The 13,394-nt window shown below is 41.5% G+C and overlaps 2 protein-coding genes across 4 annotated transcripts in view; one reads left to right on the top strand and one right to left on the bottom strand.

Moving 5' to 3' along the window:
• Positions 1-1,383: 1,383 nt before the first annotated feature.
• LOC111969998 (large ribosomal subunit protein eL22) lies at positions 1,384-10,547 on the bottom strand. The gene is made up of 4 exons (XM_023996464.2): positions 10,440-10,547; positions 9,773-9,889; positions 3,745-3,869; positions 1,384-1,570 (listed from the first exon to the last, which is right to left on the bottom strand). The coding sequence occupies exons 1-4, from the start codon at positions 10,533-10,535 to the stop codon at positions 1,426-1,428; spliced, it is 483 nt and encodes a 160-aa protein (XP_023852232.1). The 5' UTR covers positions 10,536-10,547; the 3' UTR covers positions 1,384-1,425.
• Positions 10,548-10,970: 423 nt separating this feature from the next.
• Positions 10,971-13,394, top strand: part of LOC111969997 (RING finger protein 207-like) — a 31,169-nt gene continuing 28,745 nt past the window's right edge. For 2 of the 3 annotated variants that reach the window (XR_002878064.2, XM_023996462.2), the window contains exons 1-2: positions 11,146-11,336; positions 11,711-11,901. Coding sequence is in view for 2 of the 3 variants with exons in the window: in XM_023996462.2 (XP_023852230.1) it covers positions 11,325-11,336; positions 11,711-11,901 (203 nt within the window). In the remaining variant the exon portion in view is untranslated. Of the gene's footprint in view, positions 11,117-11,145; positions 11,337-11,710; positions 11,902-13,394 lie in introns of those variants that run through there. The other variant, XM_023996463.2, reaches the window with a different exon arrangement.

Below are 13,394 nucleotides of genomic sequence, written 5' to 3' on the forward strand. Positions count from 1 at the left end.
CCCAATAATGTCAGTGGAATTGTTTTTCAAAATTTTCACAAATAAAAAATGAAATGCTGAAATGTCATGAGTCAATAAGTATTAAACCCCTTTGTTATGGCAAGCCTAAATAAGTTCAGGAGTAAAAATGTGCTTAAGTCTCATACGTTGCATGAATTCACTGTGTGTAACAACGATTTTTTTAATGACTACCTCACTGTACCCCACACATACAATTATATTTAAGGTCCCTTAGATGAGAACTTAATTTCAAACACAGATTTAACCACAAAGAGAAGGGAGGTTTTCCAATGTCTCGCAAAGGGCACAAAAAAAGCAAACATTGAATATCCCTTTTAGCAGAATGAAGTTATAACACTTTGGATGGTATATCATTATACCTAGCCACTACAAAGACACAGATGTCCTTCACCATGAGTCCAATGGTGACTAAAATAGTTTAATGGCTGTGACAGAAAACTTAGGATGGATCAATCACATTGTAGTTACTCCACAATACTAGCCTATATATAATTGACAGAGTGAAAAGAAGGAAGCCTGTATAAAGGAGAGCTTCAAGTTCCTCATCCACACACGCACAGTAGTGAAGAAGCCATGACTCTTCCCCCTCAGGTTGTAAAGGTTTGACATGGGCCTAGAGTGGTGCGGACATCCCAGTACATCACCGGGGCCGAGTTCCCTGCCATCCAAGACCTCTATATCAGGCGGCATGAAATGAAAGRCCGGAAAATCCTTAGACTCCAGCCACAGACTGTGCTCTCCACTTCATCACAGCAAGCGGTACCATTGCAAGTCTGACACCAACAGGCTACTGAACAGCTTCTATCCCCAAGCCATGACTGCTCAAAATGGCTAGACAATTTTATTTTTGCATCGTCTCTACGAACACTCAAAAGGGCCCTACACACTCCATTTGCTCACACATAATATGCATATTTATACTKACTACACACACCCAATCACATAAGCTGCTGGTACTCTGTTTATCAAATCCTGTTGCCTAATCACCTTACCCATATCTACCTCTATCACTGCAGTATCCCTGCACATTGTAAATATGGCACTAGAAGTGACTGACCCTGTATATAGTATGCTTGCTTACTTTATGGGTGTTCTTCTTATACATCTTGTGTTTTTCCTACATTGTTATTTTTACTACTACATTGTTATTGATTACTGCATTGTTGGGTTTAGATTTTGTAAGAAAGGCATTTCACTGTACTTGTGCACATGACATTAACTTGTAAGCACAGAACTCATCCTCACATTATAAAGAATACAGGTTTTCAAGTCTAACCAGCTCATTGCAAGAGTAGTTACAATGATCTCCAAACATTATGCAGATTTAGTCCCAAATCAGCAAATAAAATCCATGGGAGAAGCTTTTGTTCTTTAGACACTTTATTGACAAAAGAAAGCATGGATTTAATCTTCGTCCTCCTCCTCTTCCTCATCCTGGTTGATCTGGAAGTATCGCAGTTCATAACTCTCCTTGGTGTTGGCCACCACACGCAGCCAGTCCCTCAGGTTGTTCTTCTTCAGGTACTTCTTGGTCAGGTATTTCAAGTACCTGGCACATAGAAGGGCAGTGTCAGCAATTTAAAACACCATTGAAAATTACATTACATTTTGAGGACTTATCAGGCTAGGCCTGTGGTTTATTTCGGAGGGTGCAACATTACAGAACGTTCAGATAGAACAGACAATATAACTTGCAGAACATCAAATCATCAGCTCCATATTTAACCGTTCAATCTGCAATGTACACCCCGCCCCCAAAAAATGCACTCTCCGGGTTCAATTTAGAGCAGGTCTTGGCACCCCCATAACAAATCAGGGATCCCACCTAAGAATTTAACATTTCTATGCGAGACACCCCCAACAACTGTCAGAGATAGACGTCAGGCACCCCCCAGACACTTCAGTCATCTACAAGAGTCAATGTATAACTTAAACCCTGACCCCCCCATTACATAAAGCCTAGATGTACTAAATCACCACGCATTAATGCTAGTCAAATGGCATTCACATCTTAAGTCAACTGTGTAAACCTCACCAACAAAGTGAATCTGTTCAAAATACTGAACCTATCCATATCAGAAGAAAAGGATCAGGGATACATCCAGGGATCTATGTGGAGGGTACAGATGTAAAAAGGCTTGTTTTAAAAAGAGCCCCGTTTGCTTCCCTGCCTGTACTGCAACATCTATATTATAATACCGTAAAGACAAATTCACACGGGGAGACATCCGTCAACGGCGTGAAATGTGTGTGCGAGAGTTGCGAGTGTTAATTCACAGACCGCGTAGCATAACCAGCATAATTGTCATGAAAATCCATAATAAACAGTTGTATTATCTTAAAATCGTAGTAGCCTAAAAGGCACCAAGTAGACCAACTATACATTTCTTTTCTGTAAATGTATCCTGTTATTTTAACAGCATTGTGCCGCGTAGACGCAAGAACAATAGACTGGCGTCATACTTTGACAAGCTATACGCGCGTGATGCCGTTGACGCTCACAGCCCGTCTGTTTTATCTCATTTAGTCCTGTGCATTCCATTTCAAACACGCTCGTTTTCGTGCATAAAAAAACATTATTAAAAACACTGCTTGCCATGTGATTCGGGGCTTAAGCCACAAAATTACGACGGGATTTGCTTCTACAATTTTGTGCTGATTTTCTTCATTTTAGGCTCACRAGTGCCGTCAAGAGACATGCCAATGGCCACTTCATATTCAGCTGTGTTTTGTATTTTTGTTTATTTTCAATTTTTTTGTTTTTCCCCTGCCCTCCAATCTAACTCTCAAACCCTTACAAAATAAAGGTTCATAATGAATCAATTAAGCACTAGGCCCACACTGGAGGGGGAAATTTGATTATAAACATTGCATTTCAGAGAAAGCAAGTGCCACGATCCCACGGGAAATACAAAAAGAGTTTTATATAAGGTATATATATATATATATTAAAAACTACGAAGTTAAAATATAAAATGGCATATCCAGAGACTGAAAAGCTCAACAACAAAAAAACATTGAGGGGGAAGAGATTGCACTGAATCAAATTATTAAATGCCAATTATTTACTGCCCATAAGGGCAGGGTGTTGCTAGTGTTCCATAATTTCCTGCCATGTAGGCCCAAATATTGCTTCAGAAGGTGCTTAAGAATCCATGAATGTCTAAGAGGGTACATGGTGACTTGGAAACAACAATGTTACTTTGAGACTGACGAAAGACCTCGATCAGATCACAGCATCTCATCCCCTTGTGGAAATAAAGCTGACTGAAGTCAAAAATAAACATTGTGCGTTCTCTTAACTTGTTCTACTCATATTGATCTGTCTGTCTAATGATAGTATTTTATGTGAAACACTAATAATCACTTCAAAGCACTCCTTCAAACAATGAATTAGACTTTGGATTTTCTCCAGATTGTCCATCAGGTAAGACAACAGAAAGCCAATCAAAGCCCAACATCGATGGCAAAACTGCAATGAGAAAATAACTATTTGTGCCATGTTACTTGCTGCCTTCTTAAATGCAATACCACAACACAACTGAAAGCAAAGGACAGTTCCACCTTCCTAATAAAAACAGGTGAAAATGCAATACATGCATAACTGTGGACACAAACCAAGTACCACCATCAGACAACACAACATAAAAAATGGAAGATGATGTTGCTCACCACATCACAAGGGCAATTCATAAGCTAAATCAAGATTTAATTCAAACATACCTTTTGGAGAATGGCACCTCAGAATTCACAGAGATTTTGCTCTTGCTCCTTTCAATGGACACCACGCCACCACCCAAGTTCCCAGCTTTACCGTTGACCTTGATGCGCTCCTGCAGGAACTGTTCCTGTAGAAGACGAGGCCAAAGGTGGATTTTAGGACAAACATGGAACCATCCCAACTGAATACTACCTGTAATGAATGCTACATACTGCTGCAAATATTCTGTCAATATGAGAACCATAAGTTGAATATAATTTACATTTGAAACATTTTCATTTAGCTGACTCTAGTAGCAATTTACAGTTTGTGAATTTTAATTAAGGTAGTTATGTACGATAACCACATAGTTATAGTAGCCTAGTCTAGAATCAGGCTTCCCTAATCAGAAAGCCTCCTGAATTCAATGGCAGAAAGTAGCTACAATGGGGTGGAAACCCAGTGTAAATCATTAACACCTCACAACATGTTAAACCAATCAAATCCCTTGCTTGTGCAGATCTCTAAAAAGGTGCCCACTAGATTAGTGCCATAGGCGCAACAGTGCGTGAGGATGGCCAAGAGTACAAAAGTATTGAGTACAAAACAGAATTACGTTTTTCTCCAGGTTTTCTGCAACGTTGCAAACTAGCATACGCAACAACTCTGCAAAATGTGTCCTACCCGGTCGGAAAACAGTGACAAACATTACACGCAGCACCCCTTCTACAGGCATATGGGGGTATGGGTCTTGAAATGTAACATCTGCTGGAAGCTGGCAGACCATTCGAGCAGTCGACTTACACAAAATTCTACAGACCTCCAGAGGCATAACAACTGACTTGGAGGTGTGGCTACACGAGACTACGGTCACAGTCACTAAAACTTCAATACAGCAGCAATCATCAAAAGCAGTGCTAGTAAGAAAAAAAACAAGTGCAAATGTCATTGCAACTTTCAGGATGACTTAATTTACTAATTCCTTTTTTTCTCTTCCTGAAATCTGGTGTGTGTGTGCTGTGTGACACCAACTGCAAAATATCAGTAGTATGAACCACACTAACCATTACACTTGTACTAAATTGAAGACATAGCCTAGTAATAATGCATAATATATGCATAATGCAGATAAGGGACATCTGGATTAGGAATCATGTGCCTAGCCCCTTTGCTCCCGGAGACCTGTACACATTGGGCTCCAGTCACTCAAGGTTACATCCCGTATGCCTGAAAACATTAGGGTTGGGCGGTATCCAGGTTTTCATATCGTCCTTCTCTTACCCCAGCATTTACGGTATTAGCGGTTTAGTACATAAGTGGGCGCAAAAAAAGTCCATTGGGCGTCTTACCAGAATTTGAACAAAATTAGCGCTAGTAATAGTGAATTTGCATGAAGGCTGCTAGATAATGTATTCAACTGAAATGTGTCTTCCGCATTTAACCGAACCCCTCTGAATCAGAGAGTTGCGGGGGGCTGCCTTAATTGACATTCACGTCATCGGCGCCCGGGGAACAGTGGGTTAACTGCCTTGCTCAGGGGCAGAAAGACAGATTTTTACCTTGTCAGCTCGGGGATGTGATCCAGCAACCTTCCGGTTACTGGCCCAACGCTCGAAAAATAAATAGGCCAACGAGCGCAAGCGAATTGCAAAGACAGGCAATCCCGCTCAAAGTTATACATATATAGGAGCTACCGAATGTCATTTTTGGTGAGTTTCGACATTTACAAGCTAATGTGAACGAGAGACATTGTGCAAATGAACAACGTTTTGACGCATGCCGTACTGGTTCTCCAGCAGCATGTCTACACACTGTGTGTGGAGTCGCTAGGGCAACGGGCTCAGAGAGGGGAGGAGCAGATGGGCTGAAAACAGAGGACAAAAAAACAAAAAAAGGAAATCAAGTCAGCAGCAGCAGCAGCTGTACAAATAAATTAACCAAAAGGGCTTTGCCTTCTCAAACACTGCAGAAAGCTAACACAGTATGACACCCTGTCACCTTAAATTCAGCCACTTATAAACTCAGCAAAAAAAGAAACGTCCCTTTTTCAGGACCCTGTCTTTCAAAGATAATTTGTAAAAATCCAAATAACTTCACAGATTTTCAATGTAAAGGGTTTAAACACTGTTTCCAATGCTTGTTCAATGAACCATAAAACAATTAATGAACATGCACCTGTGGAACGGTCGTTAAGACACTAACAGCTTACAGACGGTAGGCAATTAAGGTCACAGTTATGAAAACTTTAGGACACTAAAGAGGCCTTTCTACTGACTGAAAAAACCAAAAGAAAGATGCCCAGGCCCTGCTCATCTGCGTGAACGTGCCTTAGGCATGCTGCAAGGAGGCATGCAGATGTGGCCAGGGCAATAAATTGCAATGTCCGTACTGTGAGACACCTAAGACAGCGAGACAGGACGGACAGCTGATCGTCCTCGCAGTGGCAGACCACATGTAACAAACACTGCACAGGATCGGTACATCCGAACATCACACTGTTGGGACAGGTACAGGATGGCAACAACAACTGCCCGAGTTACACCAGGAACGCACAATCCCTCCATCAGTGCTTAGACTGTCCACAATAGGCTGAGAGAGACTGGACTGAGGACTTGTAGGCCTGTTGTAAGGCAGGTCCTCACCAGACATCCCCTGCAACAACGTCGCATATGGGCACAAACCCACCGTCGCTGGACCAGACAGGACTGGCAAAAAGTGCTCTTCACTGACGAGTCGAGGTTTTTGCTCACCAGGGGTCGGATTCACGTTTATCGTAGAAGGAATGAGCGTTACACCGAGGCCTGTACTCTGGAGCGGGATCGATTTGGGGGTGGAGGGTCCGTCATGGTCTGGGGTGGTGTGTCACAGCATCATCGGACTGAGCTTGTTGTCATTGCAGGCAATCTCAACGCTGTGCGTTACAGGGAAGACATCCTCCTCCCTCATGTGGTAGCCTTCCTGCAGGCTCATCCTGACATGACCCTCCAGCATGACAATGCCACCAGCCATAGTGCTTGTTCTGTGCGTGATTTCCTGCAAGACAGGAATGTCAGTGTTCTGCCATGGCCAGCGAAGAGCCCGGATCGCAATCCCATTGAGCACGTCTGGGACTAGAGGGCTACAGCCATTCCCCCCAGAAATGTCCGGGAACTTGCAGGTGCCTTGGTGGAAGAGTGGGGTAATATCTCACAGCAAGAACAGGCAAATATGGTGCAGTCCATGAGGAGGAGATGCACTGCAGTACTTAATGCAGCTGGTGGCCACACCAGACACTGACTGTTACTTTTGACCCCACCCTTTGTTCAGGGACACATTATTCCATTTATGTTAGTCACATGTCTGTGGAACTTGTTCAGTTTGTGTCAGTAGTGTAAATATGTGTATGAACATCACAAGATTCAACGTGTTAAAACTTCTTCGGGCTAGGGTCCTTTTTTCTCAATTTCCGCCTGACTGACGTGCCCAAAGTAAACTGCCTGTTACTTTAAATGCCCTGAAGCCAGAATATGCATATCATTTGTACCATTGGAAAGAAGACACTTTGAAGTTTGTAGAAATGTTAAAATAATGTAGGAGACTATAACACAATAGATATGGTAGGAGAAAATCCAAAGAAAAACCAAACAGAATAAAAGAGCCCATGCTCTTACAATGGAAAGTATAGGGAAATAATTAAATCTAGCTCCCAGTATGCAATTCCTATGGCTTCCACTGGGTGTCAGCACACAATGTTCAAGGTTTCAGGCTGGTTTCTTCCAAAACGAGTAAGAATAATRAGTTTTACTACAGGGACAGTCTTGGAAATTCGTGTATGGGCGAGCGATGAAGAGAAAACGCACCGTTTTCCTATTGAACATACTTCATTCCGAATGAAATATTATAGTTTGATTACATTTTAGGGTATCTGAGGAGTCAATAGAAACGTATTTTGACTTGTTTTAACAAAGTTTAGCGGTAGATTTTTGGATTCCTTTCTCTGCATGTTGAGCGAGTGGATTACTCAAATCGATGGCACCAACTAAACAGACTTTTTGGGATATAAAGAAGGATTTTATCTAACAAAACAACACTACATGTTATAGCTGGGACGCTATAATTATTAACAATTATTAACAATTTAACAAGAATTTAAGCTTTCAACCGATATAAGACACTTGTATGTACATAAATGTTTAATATCCATAATTGTTATGATTATTCATTTGAATTGCGCACCCTCCAGTTTCACCGGAAGTTGTCCCACTAGCTGGAACCCTATCCCAGAGGTTTTAAGTTCGCTGAAAATAAACGMRGTTGACAGTRAGAGGACGTTTCTTTTTTTGCTGAGTTGATAAAGTTAAACTAGAGGTCGTATTATCGCATGAATCTGTATTTTTCACGCAGGAATTAGTTAGTTAAAACCAATAAGAAACATCATGCTGTGTTTTGTAAACACAGATGTAAAATGCTTCTTATTGTAATTTCTGCTCCGCATCAGACTAAGTTTGTGCTTCAGTTGCACTTCTAAATAAGCCTATTTTTCTCCGGTAAAATGCAAGATCAACTTTAAGCAAAACATTAGGACATGTAGCTGTCTACATTCTTTCTATGACTGGCATAAATATTAGGAAAATGATGACCATGCATAATTATTTGCAAATAAGACCTTTCTTTTTCATTGTGAGCTCATTTACCTGTGGTTGCCAGTTATTTCATTTTCGTCTGATGAAAATTAAGCTATTTTATGCCAAATGTGTTTTCCGTGAAGGAAAACTATACTTGCACGTCCCTGATCACCCAATCGAAGCAAAAACAAAACAAAAAAACACTTGACTTTCAATATAAAAACGCGACCCCTGGACTCTGATGATCCTGCTCCCGCTTTCTACTGATGTGCTATTTACAAACACGTGACTGGCTCAACTTTACTGGGGAACTAAGCTTCACAATGTAAAATAATATAACAGGTGAAATAACAACGCACTCTGCTTTATCTCCTAACGCATTGCACAAGTTGACTGCAGGTAAATTTAGTTAAATAGCTGAAAATATTAAAACGTATTGAAAAACCACCCCGTATATACAGTATACTGCCCAAGCCTAGAAAACATATTTACCAGCCCTCTAGCTTACCCATTTCCGAGAAACTTTCCTCCCCACTTAAGGAAAATCTATAATACCTTATCAGTCGGTAAGGGTTATAAAATGTTTAAACTATGGTAAAACAAACATTTAAATAAAATTGTTACGAAGTAGTTACGAAGTACACTCACTCCATACTAGATCCCAGATGGAAGCGCACCTTTATGGAGATAAGAGTGTATTCGGTAAACTCAGGAAGTGGGATATAAATGTTTCTTTTCACACAATTTATAACCCGTACTGACTGGTAAGGCATCCCGGATTATAAATTTGTCTTCGGTGGTCGGAAAAGTTGATTAGAAATAGGTCAACCAGAGGGCTGGTAAATATGCTTTCGGGGATATGGGACGTAGCCTACAGCGACGGTTGCCCATGTGTACAGGTCTCCTGGAACTAAGAGGCTAATTTGTGACATGCAATGGGTACATTGCAGCTAGTGACTGGAACGAGCTGCAAAAAAAACTCACACTGGACCGTTTTATCTCCATCTTTTCATTAAAAGACTCAATCATGGACACACTTACTGACAGTTGTGGCTGCTTCATGTGATGTATTGATGTCTCTAACTTCGTGCCCTTTGTGCTGTTGTCTGTGCCTAATAATGTTTGTACCATGTTTTGTGCTTCTACCATGTTGCTACCATGCTGTGTTGTCATGTGTTGCTGTCTTATGTCTCTCTTCATGTAGCGTTGCGTTGTCTTTTGTCCTGATGTGTGTTTTGTCCAATATTATTACTTTTAATCCCAGCACCCGTCCCCGCAGGAGGCCCTTTGCCTTCTGGTAGGCCATCATTTTAAATACGAATTTGTTCTTGTCTGACTTGCCTAATTAAATAAAGGTTAAATTAAAAAAATATGTAACATGTCTAGTAATACAGTTAGACATTTAATAGGATATTGCATGTTTTTTTCTCTAACATAGGCTACTTACAAAGTTGGCAGCATCCATGATGCCATCCTCCACTGGGTGAGTGCAGTCCAGGGTGAACTTCAGGGCCTGCTTCTTCTTCTTGCCACCCGTCTTGGTCTTTTTGACGACCTGCTTCTTCTGTCAGGACATTGCAGAGGGTCTAACGTTATTAACTACAACATGATAAATACTGAATGGGACACCATACTGTGTCATTTTAGTATCGGACGTGCTAGATTCTTTTGAAATGAGCTAACTTGATTGATTTGTGTTATCAAACTGGTCCGGAAATGTTTGCTCGTGATGTGTGTAAACTAACGATGAGACTTTAGCATATCAATTTGGTAAAACATTTGATTAAACATATTTTCAAACGGTCAGTAATGGGACTATAATTTTCACGCTAACTTCTAAGCTAGTGTATTTCCCGCTGGCTAGCCACCCATCGTTCACGGTTACTACTAGCATTTGCCAACTAGCTAGCTGTGTTAGCTACTATAGCTAAATTGCTACAACGTGGTTCAATGGGTGCAGGCCCAACTGGTAAACAAAGCAATCAATTGGTGCTACAATTCTTCTTTGGAAACACAGTTCAATGTGGATTTATTACGTGAACATTAACTACAATAAACGACAGACAAAAAGTGATATACTTAGCTATACAACCTATTTCAACGTGAGTACTCACAATCGGAGCCATGTTGGCCGGCGATTCTTGTCCAGAAAGGAAGAGGCAGGGTTTGCTAAGTCCTATATCCGGTCTACATAAATATATGAAATCCATGAATCTGTGATAGATTCATCCAGGAGATATTCTATGCCCAGTTTGAGGTATACGTATTTGGGCAAAAACAGTTTAATAATTGTTCTACACTTTGGCTACAGACCATTTTGAAGGTAGTCCAATTCAACAATTATTATTGACAATTAGTATAACTTCAACAGGCCTAACAGGCCTAGGCTACAGGTATCCTCTAAATCCTGTTGTTGCCCAAAAGAAAATAGCTTCTCTCTACAATTGAGTCAAAAAGCCTGCCCTCATTTCAATATTTCTGAGACTGCAGCATAGGTGTTGGTGGTGATACCCATTCAATCCCTGATTCCTGGTTAACTAAGGGGAGAATATTCTATATTGGGGGGATTTTTCCCCTGCTGACAAGGCAACAATATCTGATTTCCCTTTTGTCATCTGTGACAGTATGGTTGCACCGTTGGCCCATCCCCAGTCCCCCACTCTGTGAGCAGAATGGCTGCTGGCTAGGGGAGCAGTCAGCTGCCTGGCGTCAGGGCTCAACCAGGCCACTCCAGAAGAGTTTCTGCATTGCTGTCATTCCTGCTGGGGGTAGTTGATAGTACCACTGAAAGGTAAGACAGTAGCGCTCCGTGCTGTCCATATGTAGGAACAGACTCCATCCACTACACGTTTACAGTGAGCTCTTCTGTTGGGGGTGCCTTGTGTTTGGTTGGACATATAGAGCAGTAGGCTACAATAGAAGTACTAATATGACAAAACAATAGAACTTTCATGTGACATCATGTGTGTTTTTTCATCACAGCACTGAGGACTTCTACCATGGCTGGSAAGGTAAGTGAAAGAGGGAAGTTCTCTCTAACATAACTGTTCCAACTAAATTAGACTAAAGTTATGGGAGTATTATGTACTGCATTAGCCTGGTACCAGTGTGTTAATGCTAATGTTCCAGTTCCACTTCTTGTACTCTGAGTCATTGGCATTGACACGGGGTACAAGGAGTGGAATGTTAGCAGAAAGTGACTGGTACCCAGGCTAGTCCTGCATCACATTATTCCATTTGAAAAATTATCTATATGATCTCAAACTCTATATGTGAAGTCAAACATGATGTCCTACTTACATTGTGGCTGATTTTAAATGTCAGTTTAGTTTTTTTTTAAAAGGCTAATCCTAAGGGATTCACTGTCACTACACTCTCTCTGTAGATGGCAGGGGGTGTCCTCTCTCCTTTGGATAATCTGTGTGGAGTGGACTGTGCCAATGTCCATCCCCTGTTTTGTCACCTGTGCCATGAGCAGTACCAGCACCCATGCCTCTTAGACTGTTACCACATCTTCTGTGCGCGCTGCCTACAAGACAGAGCCAATGAAAGCCGTCTCAACTGCCCCCTCTGCGGGTAAGGAACTTAACTTACTGAAAGAAGCTTTCTGAATACACAAGCTGTGCATTTGATTTGATACTATTGTTAGTCCAAGACTAAAAAAATGCCACCAACCACATTTGTATCTTTGTGGTGACCTATAGTTACTTGTTACTTGTTTAAACATTGGGTTTGAGCATAAGGCATTGCATCTCAGTCTTGGCTATGAAATAGGAGGAATCCCCTTAAGAATCTGTGTAACTCTCCAGTTCTACAGGGCGCTTAGAGCATGCATACTGCACAGCCAACTCTGATCTACACATGAATGGAAAACATGACAGGGACTCACCTATCCTTACAATCAATACCAGCCTTAGTGGATGAAGTCAAGCAGTCTGCTAAGGACTATGGCTCAGAGTGACCTGGTCCAGCCCGACCAGGGCAGGATGGTTTTGAGCGGCTGGGACAGCTGCAGGGTCAGCCCTGGCTCTGAGTTAGCACCATGTTAAGGCCACAATGCAGTCACACTACAACAAAACCTACACAGGCATCTTGGCAATGGAGCCGGGAGCTCAGGGCAATTAAATGTGACCTCACAGTGCCCTATCCATTTTATCCCCTACTGGAGAATGAGTCATGGCCAACAGTATTACCTAAAGGCCCTCTGGATTAGCTCTCACTGATCAAAGAGCACACGGCTATGTGGAACAAAACTTCTCCAGGAAAAAGATTATACTGGAAATAAAACTGATCTTAGATTAGGCCTTTTCTATCACTAAAGAGTTTTCAGCATATGAACTTATCACTTATCTTTGATTATCTTCAAACCCAAAACACAAGCAGATACACAAAGAAAAGTGGTGGCAACCCCATTTAGATCACTGGATCAAGTAGTGATGAGCAACACATTGGGGATGATGTTACAGCCAAACTGATACACTGCATTGTACAGATACCCCAATGTGCACACACTGGTTGAACCAATGTTGTTTCCATGTAATTTCAATGAAATTACATTGAAACAATGTGGAGTAGATGTTGAATTGTCATCTGTGCCCAGTGGGACAGTATGCAGCTGACATTTACATTTAACAGACGCTCTTATCCAGAGCGACTTACAAATTGGAAAGTTCATACATATTCATCCTGGTCCCCCCGTGGGAAATGAACCCACAACCCTGGCGTTGCAAGCGCCATGCTCTACCAACTGAGCCACACGGGACTGACATGATCAGTCATTTCAGTCCATTTCCTGAATACATCCTGAGGTCCCCTGATCAACTCCCCAACGTGATGCCAAACAAACAGTAGATTGCTGAAATCATTTCTGTCTAAATCGTTCCTCTGACATTGGGTAATTTAGAAACATCCTGGGTTAAGTTGGATTTTCTTTGTAGGGGAGAAAGGGGATGACCGCAGGTCATCAGACTGTAAAATCATCTTACAACTCGCTGTAAGATTATCGCTTCTGCGGGTTCTGATAGTATCAAAGCCTACAGCTAAATCTGTCCCTGTAGATCTCTAGTGGT

Source organism: Salvelinus sp. IW2-2015, linkage group LG11, assembly GCF_002910315.2.
Source record: "Salvelinus sp. IW2-2015 linkage group LG11, ASM291031v2, whole genome shotgun sequence".
NCBI classification, from domain to species: domain Eukaryota; kingdom Metazoa; phylum Chordata; class Actinopteri; order Salmoniformes; family Salmonidae; genus Salvelinus; species Salvelinus sp. IW2-2015.